Source organism: Cloeon dipterum, chromosome X (assembly GCF_949628265.1).
Source record: "Cloeon dipterum chromosome X, ieCloDipt1.1, whole genome shotgun sequence".
In the NCBI taxonomy this organism is placed as follows: Eukaryota; Metazoa; Arthropoda; class Insecta; order Ephemeroptera; family Baetidae; genus Cloeon; species Cloeon dipterum.
In genome coordinates, this window is record NC_088790.1 from 10,483,614 (window position 1) to 10,504,151 (window position 20,538).

At 41.9% G+C, this 20,538-nt stretch overlaps 1 protein-coding gene across 14 annotated transcripts; it reads left to right on the forward strand.

The window, feature by feature from the left end:
- Positions 1 to 49: 49 nt before the first annotated feature.
- LOC135947354 (actin-binding LIM protein 3-like) lies at positions 50 to 20,210 on the forward strand. Of its 14 annotated transcripts, none has more exons than XM_065496149.1 (16): positions 50 to 442; positions 5,485 to 5,595; positions 11,923 to 12,018; positions 12,421 to 12,604; positions 12,839 to 13,129; positions 13,187 to 13,280; positions 13,332 to 13,598; positions 13,775 to 13,852; positions 13,960 to 14,152; positions 14,564 to 15,109; positions 15,472 to 15,585; positions 15,970 to 16,070; positions 16,879 to 16,948; positions 17,010 to 17,053; positions 17,365 to 17,625; positions 18,355 to 20,210. In XM_065496149.1, exons 1-16 carry the CDS (start codon positions 439 to 441, stop codon positions 18,466 to 18,468), a joined length of 2,568 nt encoding a protein of 855 aa, XP_065352221.1. In that variant the 5' UTR covers positions 50 to 438; the 3' UTR covers positions 18,469 to 20,210. The 14 variants fall into 14 exon arrangements, with proteins under 14 accessions (XP_065352221.1, XP_065352222.1, XP_065352224.1 ...); XM_065496150.1 differs by lacking the exon at positions 50 to 442 and adding an exon at positions 2,568 to 2,794 and having other exon boundaries at positions 15,982 to 16,070; XM_065496152.1 differs by lacking the exons at positions 50 to 442; positions 15,970 to 16,070 and adding exons at positions 2,568 to 2,794; positions 16,526 to 16,608.
- The last annotated feature ends 328 nt before the right edge of the window (positions 20,211 to 20,538 follow it).

Here is a 20,538-nt window from a genome sequence, read left to right on the forward strand (position 1 = left end):
ATAAAATTCCCCTGCAAAACGATGGATGCTTAACATCGATTAGCTCCCGCCCACTTTTTCCCTGGGTGTTGATCGTTCTGCGCCCTGCAAAATGTCAGAATTTTGCACGGTTTGAGCGCACCCAAGGGCAGAAAAGTCATCTTTCCTTGTGCAGATGCCGAGTCGGCATCATTGACGGTAACGCGTTAGTGCCGAATCCAGCTGCTTGGACCCATTCGAGGCGGCTCAGCAGCGAAATTGGCCGTAATTCTCGGTCGGGAACCACGCCCCACGCCGGGTGATCAAAGGAAGCAGACCATTATCTCGAGTTGTTTTATCATTTGCAATCCACTCTGCGGGCCGATGGTGAGCTTCGAGAGCTGTCCAACTGAGGAATCATAGTGCTAATTGCGCCCGTCGCGATTTCCCGGAGAATCTGAACCTGTGAAGTGGTGCGCGATGGGTGAGTCTCAGCTGTCACCTTGACAGCGGCATTTTCCGTCCTCCTCTACCCTACTTTTTATTGGCAACACACTCTAAATTTGCATTGCTTCTGCGAAAATACTCAGCGGTTGAGTCAAATTATCGCAATTGCTGGCAAGTTTGAAAATTGGAACAGCTCTTGATGGGAAAAGAGGTTACGGAGTGAATGGTTCCGAGAATTTGCATAATTTTGGTCTCTGGTGAAGACAGTGACCGTGGCATAAAATCTTCTCTCAAATAATATTACTCCTGCTTTGTTGACCTAATTTAAAAAAAAATGGAGTATGTCCTGATTAATTTTCATTTGAAGCAATTTTACTCGGTTAACATGACGACCTCATCAACTGAATCATGCACTCTGAACTATTATTAGTGAATTTTCATTGTATTAATAAGCCGTGATGTAAGTTGGAGGATGTTTAAGGGTCTTTAAGCTGAAGGATGGGTTAATTAATCGTAGGTGTCGTACAGGGAGGCGGATGTCGTAAATTGTGTCTGCCGCCGCCGGGGCTTCCACGCTTATTATTTGAAGCAGCAGCGTTTCCCCGTCCAAAGCCGTCGTCCGTGAATTCAAATTACGATTCCCAGAAAACACAGGTTTGGGAACCTAGCTACAGTATAACAATAACGCCCACTTTCGCTGACACTTGTCTTGCGTATGTACGCTTCGATTGCGTGCACGATCAATTATTTTAATTAAAAACGGGTTGAAATGGATCACACAGGCTCTATTCGGCCCTCTGAGAAAAATAATCAAACTTCCGTTAAATATACCTCATTTACAAACCAAATGAGCCGTCTGGGATTTTATCGATCATGCAGACTGAAATTTTGCCCTCCTCTGACGAGATTTGATCTGACTGTCAAGAGCGGAACAACATAAATAAACAGCGGCAACCTTAAAGGGGGAGTCGGTGCAATTAGGGGAAGAACCTCTGAAGGAACGGTAAAACACTTTAAAGTAAACAAGCGCGTTTCGAAACTGATAAGACATGATCGTGTGTGAAGAGGTTTGAGTGCACAGCAAGCAAAAGTATGAGTTTGTTTTTCTATTCGACTTAACTGTGCGTCGTTTCAAATGCCGGCTTACTCACACAATCATAAATGCTTTAATCTATTTATGTAAACGACTATTGACTCCGAAGCTTTAATAGATGACACCATCAAACTTTATAGCTCTTACCGACTTACTAGAATTGAAACGTTTTCCTCGTTATTTATCATTACTTTAATGCCCAATATTTCAGTACATTTAAGTTATCTAAAATCAGTGAAATAGAAAAAAATCCTGTTAGCCTAACTTTCATTATTATGTTTAAAAATTTTATTTTCAAAGCGTATAATTTTTTCAAGCTGCTGTGTTCTTCAATGAGCGAGAACTCTTGGCATTCTAAAAATCGTGGTTAATTCGACAAGACATAAAATATTCAATATTTTCTGTTCTTATGGTCAATAGCGCTTTGTTATTTCAAATTTAATTTTTACCCACATGGCGTATTACATGAGCCAGGATTTAAAACTTTTAAAACAAAACAATAATTTCTGGATTTAACTTGACTTATTTCTTTAAATTCTATCCGGTTCTATTTAAAAAAAATTAAACAACAGCAGTAAAACTCAAATCAAACCCAGTTTTATTTTTTAATTTGAGTGCTGTCTCCTATAGTGTTTTTTGTTATCCGCATATTTAAAATTCGCAGTAAACACAATTGAATGGACATGAAATATTGCTTTTAGCTGTCCAAAATTTTCACACATCACCTTCCCGTGTCATAAAAATTCAATTTGACAGCAGCTGCGAAAAACCCTGTGAGCACTGAGCATTGCAGTTTTATTTGTATGAGAGCCCCAGCTGGCTCATTTCGAGCTTCGGCGATCCAGAAAAAAATATCAAGTCATTTAAGAGCGAGATTCAAGTGCCTCAAATTTCCGGTGCCGGCGCATCGCATATTAGTATGATTGGAGGCGACTTGTGTGCCGAAACTCGGTGGCAGATGCTTATTTCGAAGGAAATCAAACGCGCTGCTCGACTCATTCTATTTCCATAGCGCCGGATAGAGGGGGATCTGCGGCGGCGGCGGCCCTGCTCCTGCTGCCTGCCTCAGTCCTCAGTCAGTCAGGCAGTTGCCTTGCGTTCGTCAGCGGCCTCACTCCCTGTGCCTGTGCCTGGCCTGCGTGCGCGCGCTCCGCATGACCAATTGTCGTTTTTTGAGTTGCTACTAGTTGGTGTGGTGCTCAGCCAACCGTGCACTTTCCTGGAACCGCAGCCGCTGGAATTTTTCCACTTTCCGACCTCGGCAGGTCGATTGCTCAGACGTAGCGTTTATGAAAAGTGAGTTTACTGTTGTTTCCCAACTTGGGGTGATATTCGCCGTTTCCATAGTTTCTCAGAAGCGAGTAGTTTTAAGAAGAAAAATATTCTTGTTTTCATTCATTTAACAAATCGATTGAAAAAAATTAAATTAAGAAATTCAGATTTTGAAGCATATGATTGTAAATTTTTGGCAATCTATAGCAAAAATGAATGAACCAGACATGAGAATCACTCGTCGGCCGCTTTTTCATCCGCGTTGGCAGACGCAATGTTGACATGCCGTTTTGAAAAAGTGCCAGCTGCCCGAAGTCGTCGGCTGGCTTTCCAAAGTATTTTTACTTCCCAACCGAGAGCGTAATATTTCACGCCATGTAAAACTCTCTGACGAAAATTGTACAAGTTTGTCTCGTTTCCTGTCGCCCCGTCGTTTCCACTCGCTGCGAATTTCTGTAAAACAGCTGAGAGAGCCAGTGCGCGGGCGTTGAAATTTTTTATTTTAATTTAATGTTAACCCAAATACCGCCACGACGGAGGCCGAGCAGGTATTGTTTTGGTGTGACTACGCATCGAGGTCGAGTTTGTGTCATTAATAGAGCTGTTGCAGTGTTCATTTCGTGTGAATTATTCATTTATTATTTAGGCCTTCGTTACAAAACGGAAACACGAGACATAATTGCGAAATGTGTCCAGAAATTTGGAATTTCGGAACGTCGGAAGGACTGATTGCTACTGACAATATTTCCTCAGCTTTCAAGTTTTCCAGGCATGCCTAAAACACAAAGGAAATAACATCCACACCGATTTCTATTTTACTTGGGGCACTTGGGCATTCACATATTCCAGAATTTGATGCTTAATTAAATGAAAATATTCGGCTGTTAAGGAAAAAAATTAACTTGACTCGCATCATACCCAGGCCATACAGTGATAATTCAGTTTCTTTGCCATTTTCTTGAAATTTTTTAACCGTTTGCTCTTCTCTTAGTGGCTAGATTCTATTCGTCTTGTAGACATGAATCGGATTGTGTTCATGAATGAGTCTTTCTTATTTCAACTCTCAGCAGGGGCTTGTAATCACTAAAACCTTTGCTCCGGATTTTATCCAAATTTTTTAAACAAGTAATCTAGTATTAGACTTGATTTAAAGTAATCAGAATTTTGTGAAATTCTTGAAAGCCTCATTCGCTTATTTTAAATTAATCATAACAGTTCTTCCCATTTATTCATTTTTATATAATTTTGTTCTTGCGCTGCCAATAATTAAATTATCTTTTAATAATTAAATGAAAATAAAAACCTGGATAATTGATCTTTAAATTAAATTCACATTTTCACATGTGACACGAAAATGGTTTGTTGTCATTTGGGTCGGCTAGAAAGTTGGCCAAAATTTTGTGCCGAATCGGGCTGGCATAGACACACACCTGTCGACCGGCTTTTGGGAACAATTGCGAGCACATCACGCAAGAGCTGCATTGCTCGATAGCAGAATAATGGATCGCTAGCAGTGTGTGAGTCATCTCGGCTGGCAGATGATGACGGTAACGGTATTCGCAGCTCGCTAGCCATTTTCCAACATTCCACTCCTCTCGTTTCATGGCGGACGACGAATTTTTGCCTTGCGACCAAAATTGCATGTGACACGAGCAAAACTTGGCACGCCAAAATGGCCTGTTCCAAGGACAAGCGTGGTTTCCGACTAGTTAATTTTTAAAATTCGTGGTTTTCTTCTCGTTAATTATCTCAAAATTACTTCGTTTGAACTGCAGCAAAAAATGGAGGCGATCAAACTTTGACTCCCTACAAACAGTTGCACAACGTCAGTCTGATCAAATCACGGATTAAACTTTTCCGGGGTTCACGGGTCAGTCTGCAACTTTTACTATCGAACCGACAGTTGACATTTCGGGTCAGCAGCACTAACCTATATCAAGGTTGTTTGGAAACAAGGTCTGCCGGCCGTTTGATTCGTAGCTAATGGAATTACATCATAATCGGATTATTGCCGCAGATGAAAGAAGACCCTACGGCACATACACACACACTCTCTCTCGACGGCGACGGCACATGTAGCGCAAAGTTGAAGTCGATTATTCGTGGTTGGAAGACTCTCTCACTTCCTTGATTGAAAACGAGACGCCGCGGGCGCTGGAGCCAAAAATAATTGTTGTTCACGCATGGCCCGAACCTCAAAGCTCGCGGTGGCGGAAAAGTGAAATTAAGCACCGCAATCACTGGTTTATGGAGGCGCCGGCTCGTTTGGTCAAAATAGGCTCGTCTGGCAGTTAAATTGAATTGCTACGCGAGTTAATTGATATGTCGTAAAACTCTTAAGGTTGCTTCCAGCTTGGGTTAAATGCCTCCTCTTGAAACCGAGCCGAGACAGAATCAATTATTTTCATGTACCTTCTAATCTGGCTGAGGCAGATTTTCATCGGAAGCACGATTTTATGTGGGTATTTCGAATTTTCAAAAGGCTTGGCTTAACTGTAAACGTGATATGAGGAAATTGATAGGAGTGCGAGGGAGTTTTGACTCTCAAGAATTCATCGGTTGTAGACTTTTACAACCAAAGAGGATATAGTTACGCGGTTTATTCGGTTTATTTGCTCATCCTCGCGGGTGATAGAGATTGTGTTGGTTGGATTTAGTAACGCATGCATTTCGCAACTCCTCTGACAGCGCCTTTTCCTCTCGTTGTGTTGCAGAGAAAGGAATGACAACGTCGGACCAGCCTTCTTCGGTGGCTACCACGTCACGCGGAGGAGACAAAAAGACGTCCAAGAAAGACTCTAAGGACAAAACGTCGCCGTCAAAAGGTAAGAACCTGAAATAGATCCGCGCGCGGCAAGAGTTAATTGGATAAGAAACAAGTAAGCACGTTACAAACGTGCAAACAAACGAAGCTGCAAACATAGAAACATTTCCAAGAAGAGTGCATAATCCGAATCGGATCGGATTACCTTGTCGGAATAATAGCAGTGGTCGATCGCCGTGGCTTCTGGAATTGAAGAATGTGTGTCAAACGAGGCAAGGTCGGCGGTGCTGTACGACACCTGATGAGGACAGATCCAACTGCGCCGATTAATGTTTAATAAATAATAATGCACCGGCTGGCAAATCGAAGGATGAAAGAGACGGGCGAATAAATTTATCTGCAAAGGGCATCTCCTGCACCGAGATTTATGCAAATTACTCTGCGTCTGCGGAGGCTTTCCTCGACAACAAGGCTGCCTAATTGCGCGTTGCGAAATGGCGAAATTTAGTGCGTATTTCGCGAAGACCGGAAAGTGTTGCGTCAGATTTCATTTCATTCACTTTCCACCAACAAGTAACCCCTCATTAGAGTTCGTAAACCCTGCCGCTTAAACAAACAGGCTTTAATCCGCTTAAACTGAATCCCCGGTGCAATGCTCCCACGTCGCGCAATTAGAAAGGTCCTCACTCCTCACTCTCTCGGCGCACAGGTGCCTATTCAATTGTGACTCATGCGCCTTTGAATGACCGCATGACTTTCACTCCGCACGCTCGACAGGGTTTCCGCAGATTTTAATCGGCGGTCGATTAGGCAGCAAACACGATTAATCGATCAATCGCTGCCTGTGCGTTCAAAAAAACCCGACTTCGTGGCTTTATCAGCGAACCAAACTCGGATTGAGAAACTTTTAGCACGTCTCGAGAGTGAGAGAAGCGTGAAAATAGCGGCGGCGAGCCACGCCTGCCTCGCGTCCAGGTTGTGCGGGTGCGGTGACGCAACCACGCTGAAATGCTCTTCGCTCCAGTGACGTCACTCTCACGGTGCAAGCCCAAGGTCAGCCCTGCGCGCAGGGATGAATTTATCCATCAGCAAGTCGTGATTTAAAGCGCGTCGAATTAATCGCCTATTCCAGTCAGCAATAAATTTCTCATCTGTTTGTTTTACCGATTCAGGTGCGGAACAATAGACTGAATTGTGTGCGTGTGTGTTTGGTTTCCACATTCGCATAATCTACAATTCATTATTAGACTCTGTTGGAGGAAAGTGATTGTGCAATTAAGCAGCGCGCGCGTACAAATAGAGGTCACTCGCGCTTGTTTCAATGGAACAAACCAGCACATGATGTCATCGCCCGTTTCGAGCGATTCCAAACCCCTCAACGCACGTCGTAATGTTGCGAGCGAGAGGCCATGCGCGGAAAATGACGATTGGACATAATTGCTTATTCACTGTGCCATGTTAAATCATTCCCTATTATGTTGTCATATGCAAATTGGAATGTTTTATTGATGATACATAGCGGAAGTTTGAAATCTTTATCAACCTGAAGGCATTTTTTTTTTGCAAAATTGCAGTAAATTAAAAATAAAATTTAAGTGCACTCAAAATACTTATAAGTTTACTGAAAACTAATAACATAAAATATGATTGCATTTATATTCGTCGTCATACAATGTAGCTCAAGACAGATCACAACAAAAATAAAAGTAAGTATTTTTATAGCCTAGTCATAGTTTCACCCGAGCATAAAAACATGTTTACTGTGGATGAAATCTGTGCGTCAGCGTGCAAACAATATTCAAATTACACTCGGCGAAGGCTGTAATTGCTGTGGCGTGAGACGAGGTAATTAGTCTTTTAGCTGATGCCATTGCCACGCAGAATTAACACGATGCGCAAATCGCGACTCGGCGTTGATGTAATACCCTCGAGAGCAAACAGCCGGCTGCTCCGTCACCTGCTTTGCTGACAGGCAAAATAATTCTTTGGTCACACAGCGGCTCATCTCCGTTGCAAACGCCAATCATGCGTATTCCTGTCCTCAGTTGAAATAGAATTTTCGCTAGAGACGTTTCATTTTTCGTCTACAGTTAATAAATGAAACAAACTCTTGGCGCTCTAATTTAGAGCGATGAAAATGAAATCCCTATCAGAGATATTGATCAGAAAGCACGTGCTCTCTGGTGTCCGCGTGTCGTCATTTTGGCTCTTTTTGCATGTTTTATTTTCAATCCCAGCGAGCCGGTAGTCGGCACCAAAAAGACAGACTTAAAAGCTCGCAATCAGACGCGGTGAGCGGCAGCACGTCGTCGTTGAAAGCGTGCATGCACCCCGCTTGTGAAGTAAACGCGTTTTGTCTCCTCTCTCTGTGAAGAGAGAAAATAAAGCCAAAGGGGCGACCGCCGAGCAAGAGAGACTAAATAAAGAGGAAAGAAGGCTTTTATCGTGTCTGGCGCTCTCCCGTGCTTTGGGTAGTTGAAACACGCGAGGGTTGGACACAACTTGTGTGTACGGAGTCTCAAAATAGACTTTGGGCAACCCGGAGTGAGAATATGTCGCGCCTGATTAGCTGTTAACCACGGAAACCGCACCGAAGGGCACCTGGCAGTGCAAGGGTTTCCCATGCAATTGTTGCATCTGTTTTTTTTTTAATCAGAATAATCACCCAAGACTTTTTAGAGTATCGGCCGTCGAAAATGTTCCGTCATGGTTCTGCTGGAGTGATAATGATTTTTGCTAATGGATCCACGGCAGTGAAGTGTACATTTTACTTAACGAGCGGACAAGAGCATCACGCGCCAGATGATAATCATGATTTAAAGAAACACGATTTGCAGTAATTTCCTTTTGAAATAAACACGGAACTGATAGCATCTGTGATGGCCAAGCGGTGCTGTGTTAGGCCTCTCTAGAACTTTGAAAAGATTTCTCCATCCCCTCAATCCCCTGCTCTTCTCCGCCGCAAAAACGAGAGCACCCATGCCGGCTTAAATGCTCTTTGGCTGCGGCCGTAAGTCGTACCACTTTACCATCTCATACACTGGGGGCGTAATTGCGTCTCGCGGGGGGTGTGTCGCAAAGATTCTGTTGAGTCCGTCTGCTGACATTTGGACGAGCGGTAAGCGGTCCCTTGGGCGCAATTTCCTCGTCAGTGGCCAAATTGGCGGGCGAACGGCTCTGAATTATCATAATCTCGCCGAGCAGGGGCGGCATCTACGAAATATGAGAATGTTCTCAGCGGTATCACGTACGAATTGAAACGAGTCCATCGGCAGTGTCAGTTACCTGCTGCCTGCATCGTGAGTGGAGCAATGACTACAACTGCTGCTGATAACGCGCCGAAGAGGAGAGGTTAAATGCGCGCGTTACGTTCTGTTTCCTTTTATCTAATCACCCGCAGATGTGTGCACTTCTTAATTAGCGTGAATAATGATGCCGACACGCCTTGAAAAGTTCCAACTACAAACCATTTAGTGTGATGTAATTTATTAAAACTAATTTTTAAAATACCAATTCTCTAGAATCAACGTGATTTAAATAATTGATGCGCATTGAACCGCTTATGACAAATTATAGATGATTGTTTTTTTTCTGGGGCCAGAAAAAAATATTTTCAATCACTTAAAATGAAAATGAGTGTGTGGTTTCATCCGGGTTTCATCATCAAAATTGTCTTTCACGAACAAAAGCTGAAATCCGGGTCAGCTGGGATGCCGAAACAATCAAACTGATGAGAGAATGTCAATGGCGGACACTCTTTCACAGCACTAATCAGCAGTCTTCATTCCTTTCGCCACTTGAAAACTCGCTTTTGAAGTCGCGCGGGAGACAGAAGATGCTCATTCCGCGCGTGATTTCGACCGAATCCGGAACCGAAAATCGCAGATCAAAAGTTGACTCTAACGCTTGCGCTCAGCTTCTTTGCATTTATGACTATTGCGGGGCTTGTTAATAAATAGAGTGACGACAGCGCATAGTTTCACGTTTGCTGTGCCACCCAGCAACTGGAATATAGCAACAAAGCCACACCTTCTCATTAGGCCGCTCCAAATTTACATTCCCGGCGCATATATGAAAGAGTTTTCGGTGCCGTATGGAGTTTAATTCTCCCTTGACCTGGCATGGGTTGAGATATGAAACGAACATTCAAAAAGCCTTCTCAAATTGTGCAGGAATTAATCTTAGATTACATGCTCTGGAATAGTCGAATTTGATCAATTTAAAATAAGATCTGGAATCGATGGATTTGGTTTGTATAACGTCTAGGTTGTCAAGATTTGTGTGAAAATCGATATACACGCTTATACATATTTCCTTATCAATAGTCCTATATTTATTCCTTAATAAAAATCGATTAGCGATAAAGAAAAAATTGAGGCACAAACAGAAACCTTTGAACCTCGGTACCGAAATCGTAGAAATCGCGAAACCGGACAATTCCTCCAGTTTTCTTGTTCACTTTATTCCACAAATGCTTCGCTCCATTGTTCGAGTTTATAATTAACGCAGCCACGATGCTCAAGGGGATGACGTCACCCTTGAGATAATTACAAACGCCCCCGTCGAAATGTGCACCACGACTTTGAGCAAGGTCGAGCTGTTATGGGACTCTATGGAAATCCGCCGTGTAAATTGGACTTGATGCCGCGGCGGCCACTCCCTTTTCCTCTCAGTCAGCCGCCGTTGCATGCACAGACGCGGCCTTGGTGCCTCTGTAAGAAAGCGCCGAATCATCTCTGGCACGCGATTATCGTTCGAAAATAAACTACGCTGCGCTCATCTTCCTGGACCGTGCCAGACTGCGGAAATATCAGCACACAAAACGGCCATTGTCGTAAAAATAACAGTGAAAATCGGGTAAACAAAGCAGCCGTTCTGGACGGTATAATGTGTTGTTTGAAAATTATTGAGTGAACAAATTTTTTTATCGATCTGGAAAGATGAAAGAATTTATGTACAAAACTAGTGGAGGGATTCAATCAATTATTGACAATCGGCAAGCTATGGACCTAAAAAGATAAATGCAGTTAATTAAATGAAAGCTTTCAGATTTATAAATGTTCTCCCTAATTAAGTAACTAAACGAAGACGCTGATATTAGGAAGCATCGATTTGGCTTCTGAATAAATGTAAACAACAATTAAATTATTCCATATACCACTCTTTTTTCATGATTGAAGCAATAACTCATTGTCAAATAGCTCCAAAATGCGCCCTAACGAAAATCGAGTCAAAAAGTTGAGTAATATTAATTTTTTGATGATTTCAGAGATGAATGGCGGAATTATATAGAATTGATTAAGGCAATAAATATTTAGACATACTTCGTAAATTTCATATTTTATATATGCATTATGAAGCAACTCAGTGGCTCTATATAAATATGTAAGAGTGTCGTCATCGTTCTTGCTAATGTCCTATACTGCAATGCATCATCAAAAACTTGTTTGTCGATGCTCAATTTTCGACTTCAATAATATCAATCCCAATGAGCCAGCCACATAATTGATTTATTACTTCACTGCTACACAAATTAAAAGCATTTAATATGTCAGTTTACTGGAACCGTTTTATTTCTTCAAAAGAGGTCTGATTATACATGTTTTTATTATTTATCAGCTCTAGTATTAATGTGATAAAATAATGTCTCGTCAACATATTATCATATTTGGACGTTGAACTTGCTGAGACGGGTTTGAAGAGCAACCGACTAATAAATTGAAACGGCATTAAAACAGTTGTTGTTCACTAAGTCACCTGAGCTGTGCAAACAAGAAGGTAAAGACCAAAATAAACGAACGCACAAAGCCGGTTGAGTCCGATGCAACCTGCGGGCGGCGTACTTTTGAAGCAAATATATATCTAATTGGCCGGCCTCACTCTTTCACTTTCGAACACCGAGCATGAGCAAACAACCGGCGAACGGAGCATACCGCGCTCCCATTCAGTCGCTCGTCTGCTCGTGACAATCGTGCCTCTGCAATTAGCGGCGAGACGCGCATCACTGCTAATAATCCCCGAAAATCCAGCCGGCGGCGATTGGATTGTGTCCATTTGGCTGTTATCAGTTTGCCAGTGTCAGCTGACGAAGCCGCAGATGAAGTACCTTATCGAGTACGACGCCAAGGGGAAGGCGCACAAAGTGCCTTACGGTGAGCCTACGTGTTCCGCATTACTTTCCTGAAAAAAGCGATAACTCGCTACTCGCTGAAAAAATGCGTTGAAAAAGTAAACGTCCGGTCGGAAAACCTGGGCGGAATTTTTGAAAGGTATTTTCCCCTATTCTCAGCCGTTCAAAGAGAATTAAAACTCTTTCTCTTTCACAGCACGGCCTTATTCAGATTCTCAGCTATCGATTTCTGATGTGCATTCCATTTGTTTGTTGCAGGTAAAATAATATGTCTAACATGCAAGAAGAAGTGCTCCGGAGAAGTATTGCGCGTGCAGGACAAATATTTCCACATCTCTTGCTTCAAATGCAAAGGTAAGCAAGAAGATTTCAAAAATTCAAAAAAAAATTAGTTAAGGCAGATCTTATGAAACGGGCTCGTTTTTTTATGCACAGTACAGTACTTAGACCGTTATCTTGTCCTGATAGCAAATCTAAAGAGAATAATTGCAGTAATTTTTGGACTTGAAATTAATCATTTTTACGCATGTCTCTTTACCGAAAGAATCATTTATATTGTAAAGGGATGGATTTTAATAATTCAATATTTCATATTTTTTATCGTTACTATTCACAAAGAAAAAAAGTCCACCAGTGAAATTGGTCGATCTATGAACTAACTTAAAATTATGAAAGTACGTGGGACTAACTGATTTGGGGGCCAGAAAATAGGAACTTCGTTAGAAAGGCTAACCAGGTAATCCTATTTTCGAACAGTATGCAAGTCATCGCTGGCGCAGGGTGGCTTCTTCAACCACGAGGGCGCGTACTACTGCACCGCCGATTATCAGCGCCAGTTTGGAACCAAATGCGTGGCCTGCGGCGAGTATGTCGAGGGTGAGGTGGTCACCGCCCTCGGCAACACCTACCACCAGAGATGCTTCACGTGCTCCTCTTGCCGGTTAGTGTCCAGCGCAAACATTACTTTTCATTAGCTGACTCACACCCCGCCGGCCTCTGCGCAAGAAAATCGATAATGTGTTCTAAAGTGGCTAGCTGCTTGGCACTCAGGCATACTGCAGTGAAGCACTTGTTAAAGAAAATGCATTACTACTTACTAGTTTATGAACATTAATTTTATCTTGATGAAGCAAGAAATGTAGATTTTCTATTTATTTTTACTGTGGTTGTGCAGGAAAGCTTTCCCATCTGGCGACCGGGTTACCTACAATGGGCGCCAGGTGCTATGCCAGCGGTGCTCAGAGGGCGGGCCCAAACCCGTGGCCCAGAGCCCCCAAATTCAACAGGTGACCTCTGGCTCGCCGGCAGTGCCCAACTCGCTGCCCCTCCTCTCTTCGCAGTGCGCTGGCTGCCAAGAAGAGCTCAAGGAGGGACAGGCGTTGGTTGCTCTGGACAGGCAGTGGCACGTCACCTGTTTCAAATGCCAGTCCTGTGGAGTCACCCTCCAGGGAGAGTACATGGGAAAGTGAGTATATTTGATATTGTGATGAAATAAAAAAAAAAACTGACTATTTTTAATCAGGGACGGCATTCCCTACTGCGAGAAAGACTACCAGAAACAGTTTGGTGTCAAGTGTGCTTACTGTAGTCGTTACATATCAGGAAAGGTGCTCCAGGTACGCAAACGGAAAATTAAACTTGTTCTCGGGTATAGCTATTAATTGCAGGCTGGCGAAAACCATCATTTCCACCCGACGTGCGCCCGCTGCACCAAGTGCGGTGATCCGTTCGGAGATGGTGAAGAAATGTTCCTGCAGGGCGGAGCCATTTGGCATCCGCGGTGCGGCCCTGGGCCCACTGAAAATGGCGCTATTCTGAACGGAAATGGCTCTGCGATCGACGCTTACGAGAATGGCGCCAGGGATGGCTACGCAACCACCGACACGGAGGGCGGCTTCGACCACATGAGCAGTGCTGCTCCCAGCGAGATGCAGGTTTCTGGCTAACCATCTGGCTGTGCAGTGCACGCAGCATGATTGATATTTAATATTGCATGTTTGTTCTAAAAACATGATGATTTTATCCAAATTGTCCACCGACTTTGGAAACGAAGCAGAATTTTTTGTAGCTTTATTTTGTATTTTGACTTTATTTGTTGTTTGGTTTTCAGTTTTCTTTACGTTCTCGTACACCCAGTTTGAATGGCTCAGTGTGTTATAGTCCTCACTTAAATAGCTTGAATAGAAAGGTAATTTAAATCCGAGTAGCATTATTTTAACTTTCACCTGTCTCTCACCATCACTTTGTTCCTAATCCATTATTTGAACAGTGTTTTAAAATCTTTTTACTCATTAGTTTAAACATCTGCAGTACCGCTCAAGCTCGCCAGGATTGATCCTGCGAGAGTACAAGCACCCTGAAGACATCAGCCGCATCTACACATACAGTTATCTGACCGAAGAACCAAACAATACTTCTTCCTACCTACGCCGGCCCATTGATCCTTACGACAAGCCACCAACCAGTCCGCACTTCCACAGGCCTCACTGTAAGTTCACATTCGCGAGTTTGAATCAATTGGATTAGAAAAGAATCTGGACCAGTTAATGAAAAATTATCAATACATCAATATTGGTTTACTTGCAAAACAACCAGACCATTTAAATATTAAGGAAATCCTAGAGTTGTGCATAAGAAGGCTTTTTATATAACATTAAAAAGTATTTTTTTTGCATTAACTTTTCGCAAGCACTTAAAATTCAATGTTTAGACTGTCCAAAATGCCGTGGTTGAGAGCAATAATTTATTTTTGATTATTATTTTTTGTTTCGGCCAACCATAGCTATCATTAACAGCATTCTCACTTTCTTTTCCAATTTTCATATGAATCTAACAGCATTATTCTTTGCTTTGTTGCAATAAATTTTTGTGTAACTTTGAAGCAATAATTTCTTCACAGCTGCACAGTCATCATCGCGTTCGCGGGTGCTGCTGAAACATGGCTCGCGGTCGGCAATGCAAGTGTTGGTGGACAGCATCAAGTCGGAGACGCCCCGGCCCAAGTCGCCGCACATGAATAACGAGGAGCCGATCGAGCTGGCCCACTTCCCAGCGGCCAAGCGTCCTCCGCCAGGCGAGAAGTCCAAGATCGAGCGCGACGACTTCCCAGCACCGCCCTACCCATACACGGACCCCGAACGGAGGCGTCGCTGGTCCGACTCGTACAAGGGTGTGCCGCTGTCGGACGACGAGAACGGCGACGTCCAGCAGAGCCCTGGCGATGAGGTAGACGCCAAGGTCGTCGATGTTAAGCTCAAACGCGAGGAGGTTGAGCTGTCCAAGATCGCCACCGGCATCGGCAAGGTGTTCCTGCAGAACGTGCGCGAGAGGGAGAAGATGCGTCAGTGGAAGATGAGCCACCTGGACCCGCGCAACGCTTCAAGGACGCCATCAGCAGCCAAGGAGCCCATCAACCGGCTGCGATATGAGTCGCCCATCAATGCATGTAAGTACCCCCCAGCCTGTTTTCAGCGTGCGTCATATACTAGAACTTTTCTTTTATTTACGCCATTTGGTCGCAATGAGTTTGGATCTGGGATGTTGGTGAGCCCCGTGCTGATTTTTGTTGTTTTACGTCCCAATTTGAGGGAACCGGATTTGGACTGATTGGAAGGAATAGCTCGTTTAAAATCAATAGCCAAGTCTGGGGCTTGGGGCTTCAATTCAAAGAGCACCAAAAAGTGATATAATACTAACAGTGATTTTTTTTTTGTCATCAGTTAACTCGCGCAAACCATTCAGTTAAAGTCCTGGTTCCCTTTTACGATTTCATCTTTCGCCACGGGTTAACATCATTGTTTTTTTCAGCACCATCCAGGAATATGGACCACCCTAGGCCATGGGAGGAGGATCAATTCGACAGGAGCTCTAGCTATCGATCATCGGTGGGACGATCCACTGGCGCTATCCCCAGCTATAATGGTAAATTACTGACAACTGCAATAGAGTAAAAACTAGTTATTTTGGGGGAAACAACCACTGATTTCTAACTTGATTTGCCTTGTAAGAAAATATTTGTTACGCAGTTTTTATATTTAATTTGATTCATTTTGTCGAATTGGCAGTATTTTTATTCATGTTTTTTTATGTATGTGGAAATAAACTTGAAGTTCAAGGAACTTTGGAACAGCAAATATTTATTTTCGTTGACTTTGTTACTACTTAACCTTTTTTCAACTTGAAAGTTACTCTTTCTCAATTTGATTTTTGTCCATGGCTTTATCAAACCTATTTTAAATATTCAATCACTTGTTTATCGAGCACGTAAGCAATATTGTTTTTGGTTAAACTTCTAACCACCCACAGTTCTCCACTCAGCTCCCAAACCTGGCTACGGCCTCAAGTCGAGCACCCTTCCGGCCAATGGACGAAACGGCTTTTACTCGCCGCCCGGCGTTTACAGCGGAGTGAGTGTTCCACCGAAATCTTTTTAGCCGCGACACACGACGCAAAACTCCCAACACCCGCTCTCACACCATCACATCACCCTCTCAGCCATCGTCACTGTCCGAACGCAAAACGCCACCTTTGGCTTTCTTACTAATCGTTTGGGGCTGTCTCTCTGTCCTTTTGTTTCGTTTCAAACGCATTTTGTTCCGTTACCAATTTCATATATTTTTTCTTTTGAGGTGGTTGTCATGGTTGTTTGCTGTATTTAAAGGACGTAATCATCTTATTTGCACGATTCTAATCACTTATAGACTCAGGTTTGCAGATGTCGGAGCGAAAATTTATTTTTAATTTGCACCAGCGCCCTCTGTTTTGACCTTTTGCGGGCCGCCTGGGCAAATTTTCAGGGCGCCGGCTGAGGAATTGCTAGAACATTGAGTTTTATGGCTGGCTTTGTTGGTGCTTGTTTTAGTGGTAAGCGCGCTTCGCCATGTACCAAAGCCTGGCTATGGACTGGCAGCACCACGGTCTCATACCTTCTCTAGTTCAATGGCAGTAAGTTCTTTCAACTCTTCACTGTCCTGTCTCGATTAGCAATTAGGGCACTCTAAAAGCACTCACTGAATCAAATTCAAAACGCATGCTAACAATAATTGGCTGATTTGAACTGAATTAACCACAAGCATGGTGAATTCATTAATTAATTTCACATTTAACAAAATTCACCTCGGAAAAACACTCGACACTTGACAAAATTCTTCCAAAATCATTAGTTCCTTTTAATTCTCCTTTTTGCTAAACGTAACTTGAGTTTCCGTCTTGCAGGGTGACTTTTCCTTCAGTGGATTAGGTGAAAAGACACAGAGCACGGAATTCAGCAGTGGCAAATCAGATAGTGAGTTTCTTAAAACCTCATTAGATCTTTTTACGTTTGAACTAATGTGTGCGTGTCTCAGTTTCAGGTGGCTCCATTTCTGAGGTTGACCGCAGAGCACTAGGGGTAAGTATAAGGCTTCACGTGTGGCTTTTGATGTGTTCAGTGAATATTACAAGCTGTGCTTTACGTGTGGCTTTATATCTCTGTATCCTGTATCAACCTCAATCCAATCCTACTTTTCATCTAAACGCACTTTCTTTCAAACTGAAAAAATGAGTGGAGTTTTGATGTAATGAGACTTTGGTTTAACAAAATTTAAGTACCTGTGCACCTACCTGGTGGATGTATTTAATAATTTGAATCCAAAGCCTATTTCATTTTTTCCTTAACTATATTTGATTGCTTGGCACTTACCTGCTCGCCTGCGCTCTCAGGGCAACGTGACCGACGCGTCGAGTGAATTCCGCAGCTCGACCACTTTCGGAGGCGGAATCCAACGGTGCTACCCTGCCTTTGTTCCGGCCGCGTCGCACTCGTACAGCCCGCACCTGCGCCGCTCGCTGCCCACCCTGAACCACAGCATGGCCGTCGCCATGTCCGCCGCCTCGGCAGAGCCGCCAAAACTCTACCCGTACCATTTGCTGATGACCACCAACTACCGCCTGCCTGGAGACGTTGATCGCCTTAACCTTGAGGTAAGAGATGGTGGTTTCTTTGATTTTTGTTACAGTTTAAAAAAATTATGGATGTTTAAAGATTTTGCATATTTACCATTAGCAAAGTCAAGGTCATAAAATTAGCGTTTAATTTACACGTCCGTTAGTCTTGAATATTTTATATCTAAAAAGTACAAAAATTTATCTGAAGCAAAATTTTTCTAAAATATTCACATTTAAACTATGGATTTTTTCCTTGAAGCGAACACATATAATTTTTAATTTTTCTATTACAGTTTCCTCTTATATCTGAAGCCCTATTTAATGAAAATACATTTTTTTCTTAATTCAACTTTTCACTTAAATAGTTTGTAAAAATGAATTGTTAAATTACAAAATTGGCCAATTGGCGTCGTAAAATATTGAATTTATTTTTATACTTGTAAAACCCTCTTTCCTAACTTTCCCAATTATTCCGTTAAGAGAATCAATTGAGTGTTCGAGACAGTCGTGCGCTAAAAATATGGGTTTTGTTCAATTTAGCTTAAATTTGGTTTGTAGCAATTGTTCAATGAGACAAAATTTATTATTGGGATAATTTATCTGGAAAAAAATTAAAAATTACCCACATTGGTTAGTTGTTGTTAGTTCCAAATTTTATATTGTAGACTATAACTGTAGAGCAATAAACCATACATACTCTGGAAGCTGAATTAAAAAAATACTTAAACGCCTTCCGTACTAATCATTTTAAATTTCTGTTTGCAGAGGCATCTTTCTGACAGTGAGTTTGAAATGATTTTCCACGTGCCGAGGATGGAATTCTACCGGATGCCGCAGTGGAAACGGAATGACCTGAAGCGAAGGGCCCTGCTCTTCTAAACTCTGACCTGCACGCTTGACCCAGTATCATTCTATTCACTTCATCGAGGAAGGAAACGTCCTCTCACTCTCGAGTCGGTGCTAAGGCTTTGCAATTCGGTGCTTATAGTGCAGCCGACTTGTGCATCTCCTGAGTTACCTTTGTAATAACGCATCAACTCCTTTGTAATTAGTCGCATCGTCAGTCGCAATTTTTAAATGCAACCTAGTGGTACTATTTAGTTACACTCTATTCGTCGTTAAGTTCCTATGGGTGATTTTTATTTTCGGTAACCAGGTGCTGCTGCAGTTTTTATTTTAATCCACTTATACACACACACTTATGATTTTGTTGAAGAGGGAGTGCTTTTTAGCCAAAATACACGTTGATCAATGACGACAGGTGCTTTTTGAAACGCATTGTCTATAATTATACATAACCAAGTACTAATAATATTAATAACAAAAGCAAACAGCAATTTTAGACCTAGTTGTGTAGCATGACGAGGAAGAAGTTGCAAAACGCAGCTTTTTATTCTGATGAAAAGACGAGTTTGCGAGAAGAGAGATAAAATGAAAAGATCGCAGATTTTAGAGGTGACCTACAGATTAAACCGATTGATGCTGAATATTTATGACTCAATATCTACAGCTATGCCTTATGTAATGTAATTCCTGGGAGCTAGTGAATGTGCTGGCCAATAATTGAGCTATGAACCGCCCAAATTCTTGGGCTCCGCTACGGAATTCGGCCAAAGTGTTTTTCTCTGTAAAAAGAAAGCAGCTGTACATTTTGTGAGAGACTACTTATACTATGAGCTATTGAATAATATATATAAAAAAATATATTGCAAAATTTTAAGCATCCGCTAATTGTGAATTTCAGGTTCGGGGCATGAAGAAGTCAGTTCTTCTATTGATGCAAATTAATTCATCTTAATTTGAATGTTAACAAAGGAAAACTGTTCAGAGAAAAAAAGCAAAAATGAGGGCGGAATCCGCCTAGTTCAACATTTTCTGAAGCACGTTTTCCTTCAAAGTCTGTTTCTTTTAATTATGATATAATCAAGTCAAACATAAATTGACATCAACTGCCTTCTTCATGCCACCTTTAATAAAAAATTAGTGAAAATCCACCCTTGAAGCGGACACTGAAATGCTTTGTAGTGCTGATGAGATGTGCGGAAAGATAGTCACTGAAATTGCCTCTGCTACTCCCGTACACTTGTTGTTGCTGCTCCTTGAGAGACAAAGCTGAGCATTTAAGAGGAAAGCTGCTTACTTATTTTTTAAATTGGCAACTGAAATCAAATTTTTGTACGCCGTCTGAGGTAGCTATATATTCAGAACATGTTAATAATTTCCCCTCCCGATTGCGCTGCTTACTATTTATTGGATGCACCCCGCCTTTCTCTAGACTTAAAAAGTAGTGACTTTGTCTCTAGACGAATAAGAACATCCCTTGACCATAACTGTGCACAAAACGCAAAATCCGATAACATCTAGTGGTATTGATTCTGCTTTTACGTCACTATTATTTGTAGAAAACGACTCATCTTAATTTTTCCTGGCGACGTCAACATATTGTTGGCACATATTTGTTGAAAGCGCCAGTGCAAATCTTTTGCATTTTTCTCTGTGCTTAATTTTTCACTATTTGTTGTAAAATGATTTGTTTGAAAAATACTATTTCTTTGCCTTTCAATGGAGTTTGACCTCTTTGTCATCATTCTCTTAAAAATTAAATTGAAATGAGATCAAAACTGATTTTAATTTAACACAACTGCCAACCTATAGATCTCTAAAATATGTCTACAATATTGGCCATGCAGGAATAGGAAATAGAATGTGAGCTGATCATTAATTGAGTTATAAATCAAAGTAAATTAAAATAATTTAAATTTATTTATTCTTGTTTATTCTTGCAATGGTCAATACAATAAATACATTGAATTGAAAATTTTGAAAGCAAGAAATGGTGAACAGTAATAGCAAAATAAAGCTAAAACGATCCTTTACAAAGTAATATTTACGCCGCACTAAGCCGCAAATAAATTAAATTTAAAACTTATTTTTCAAAAAATGTTTTTA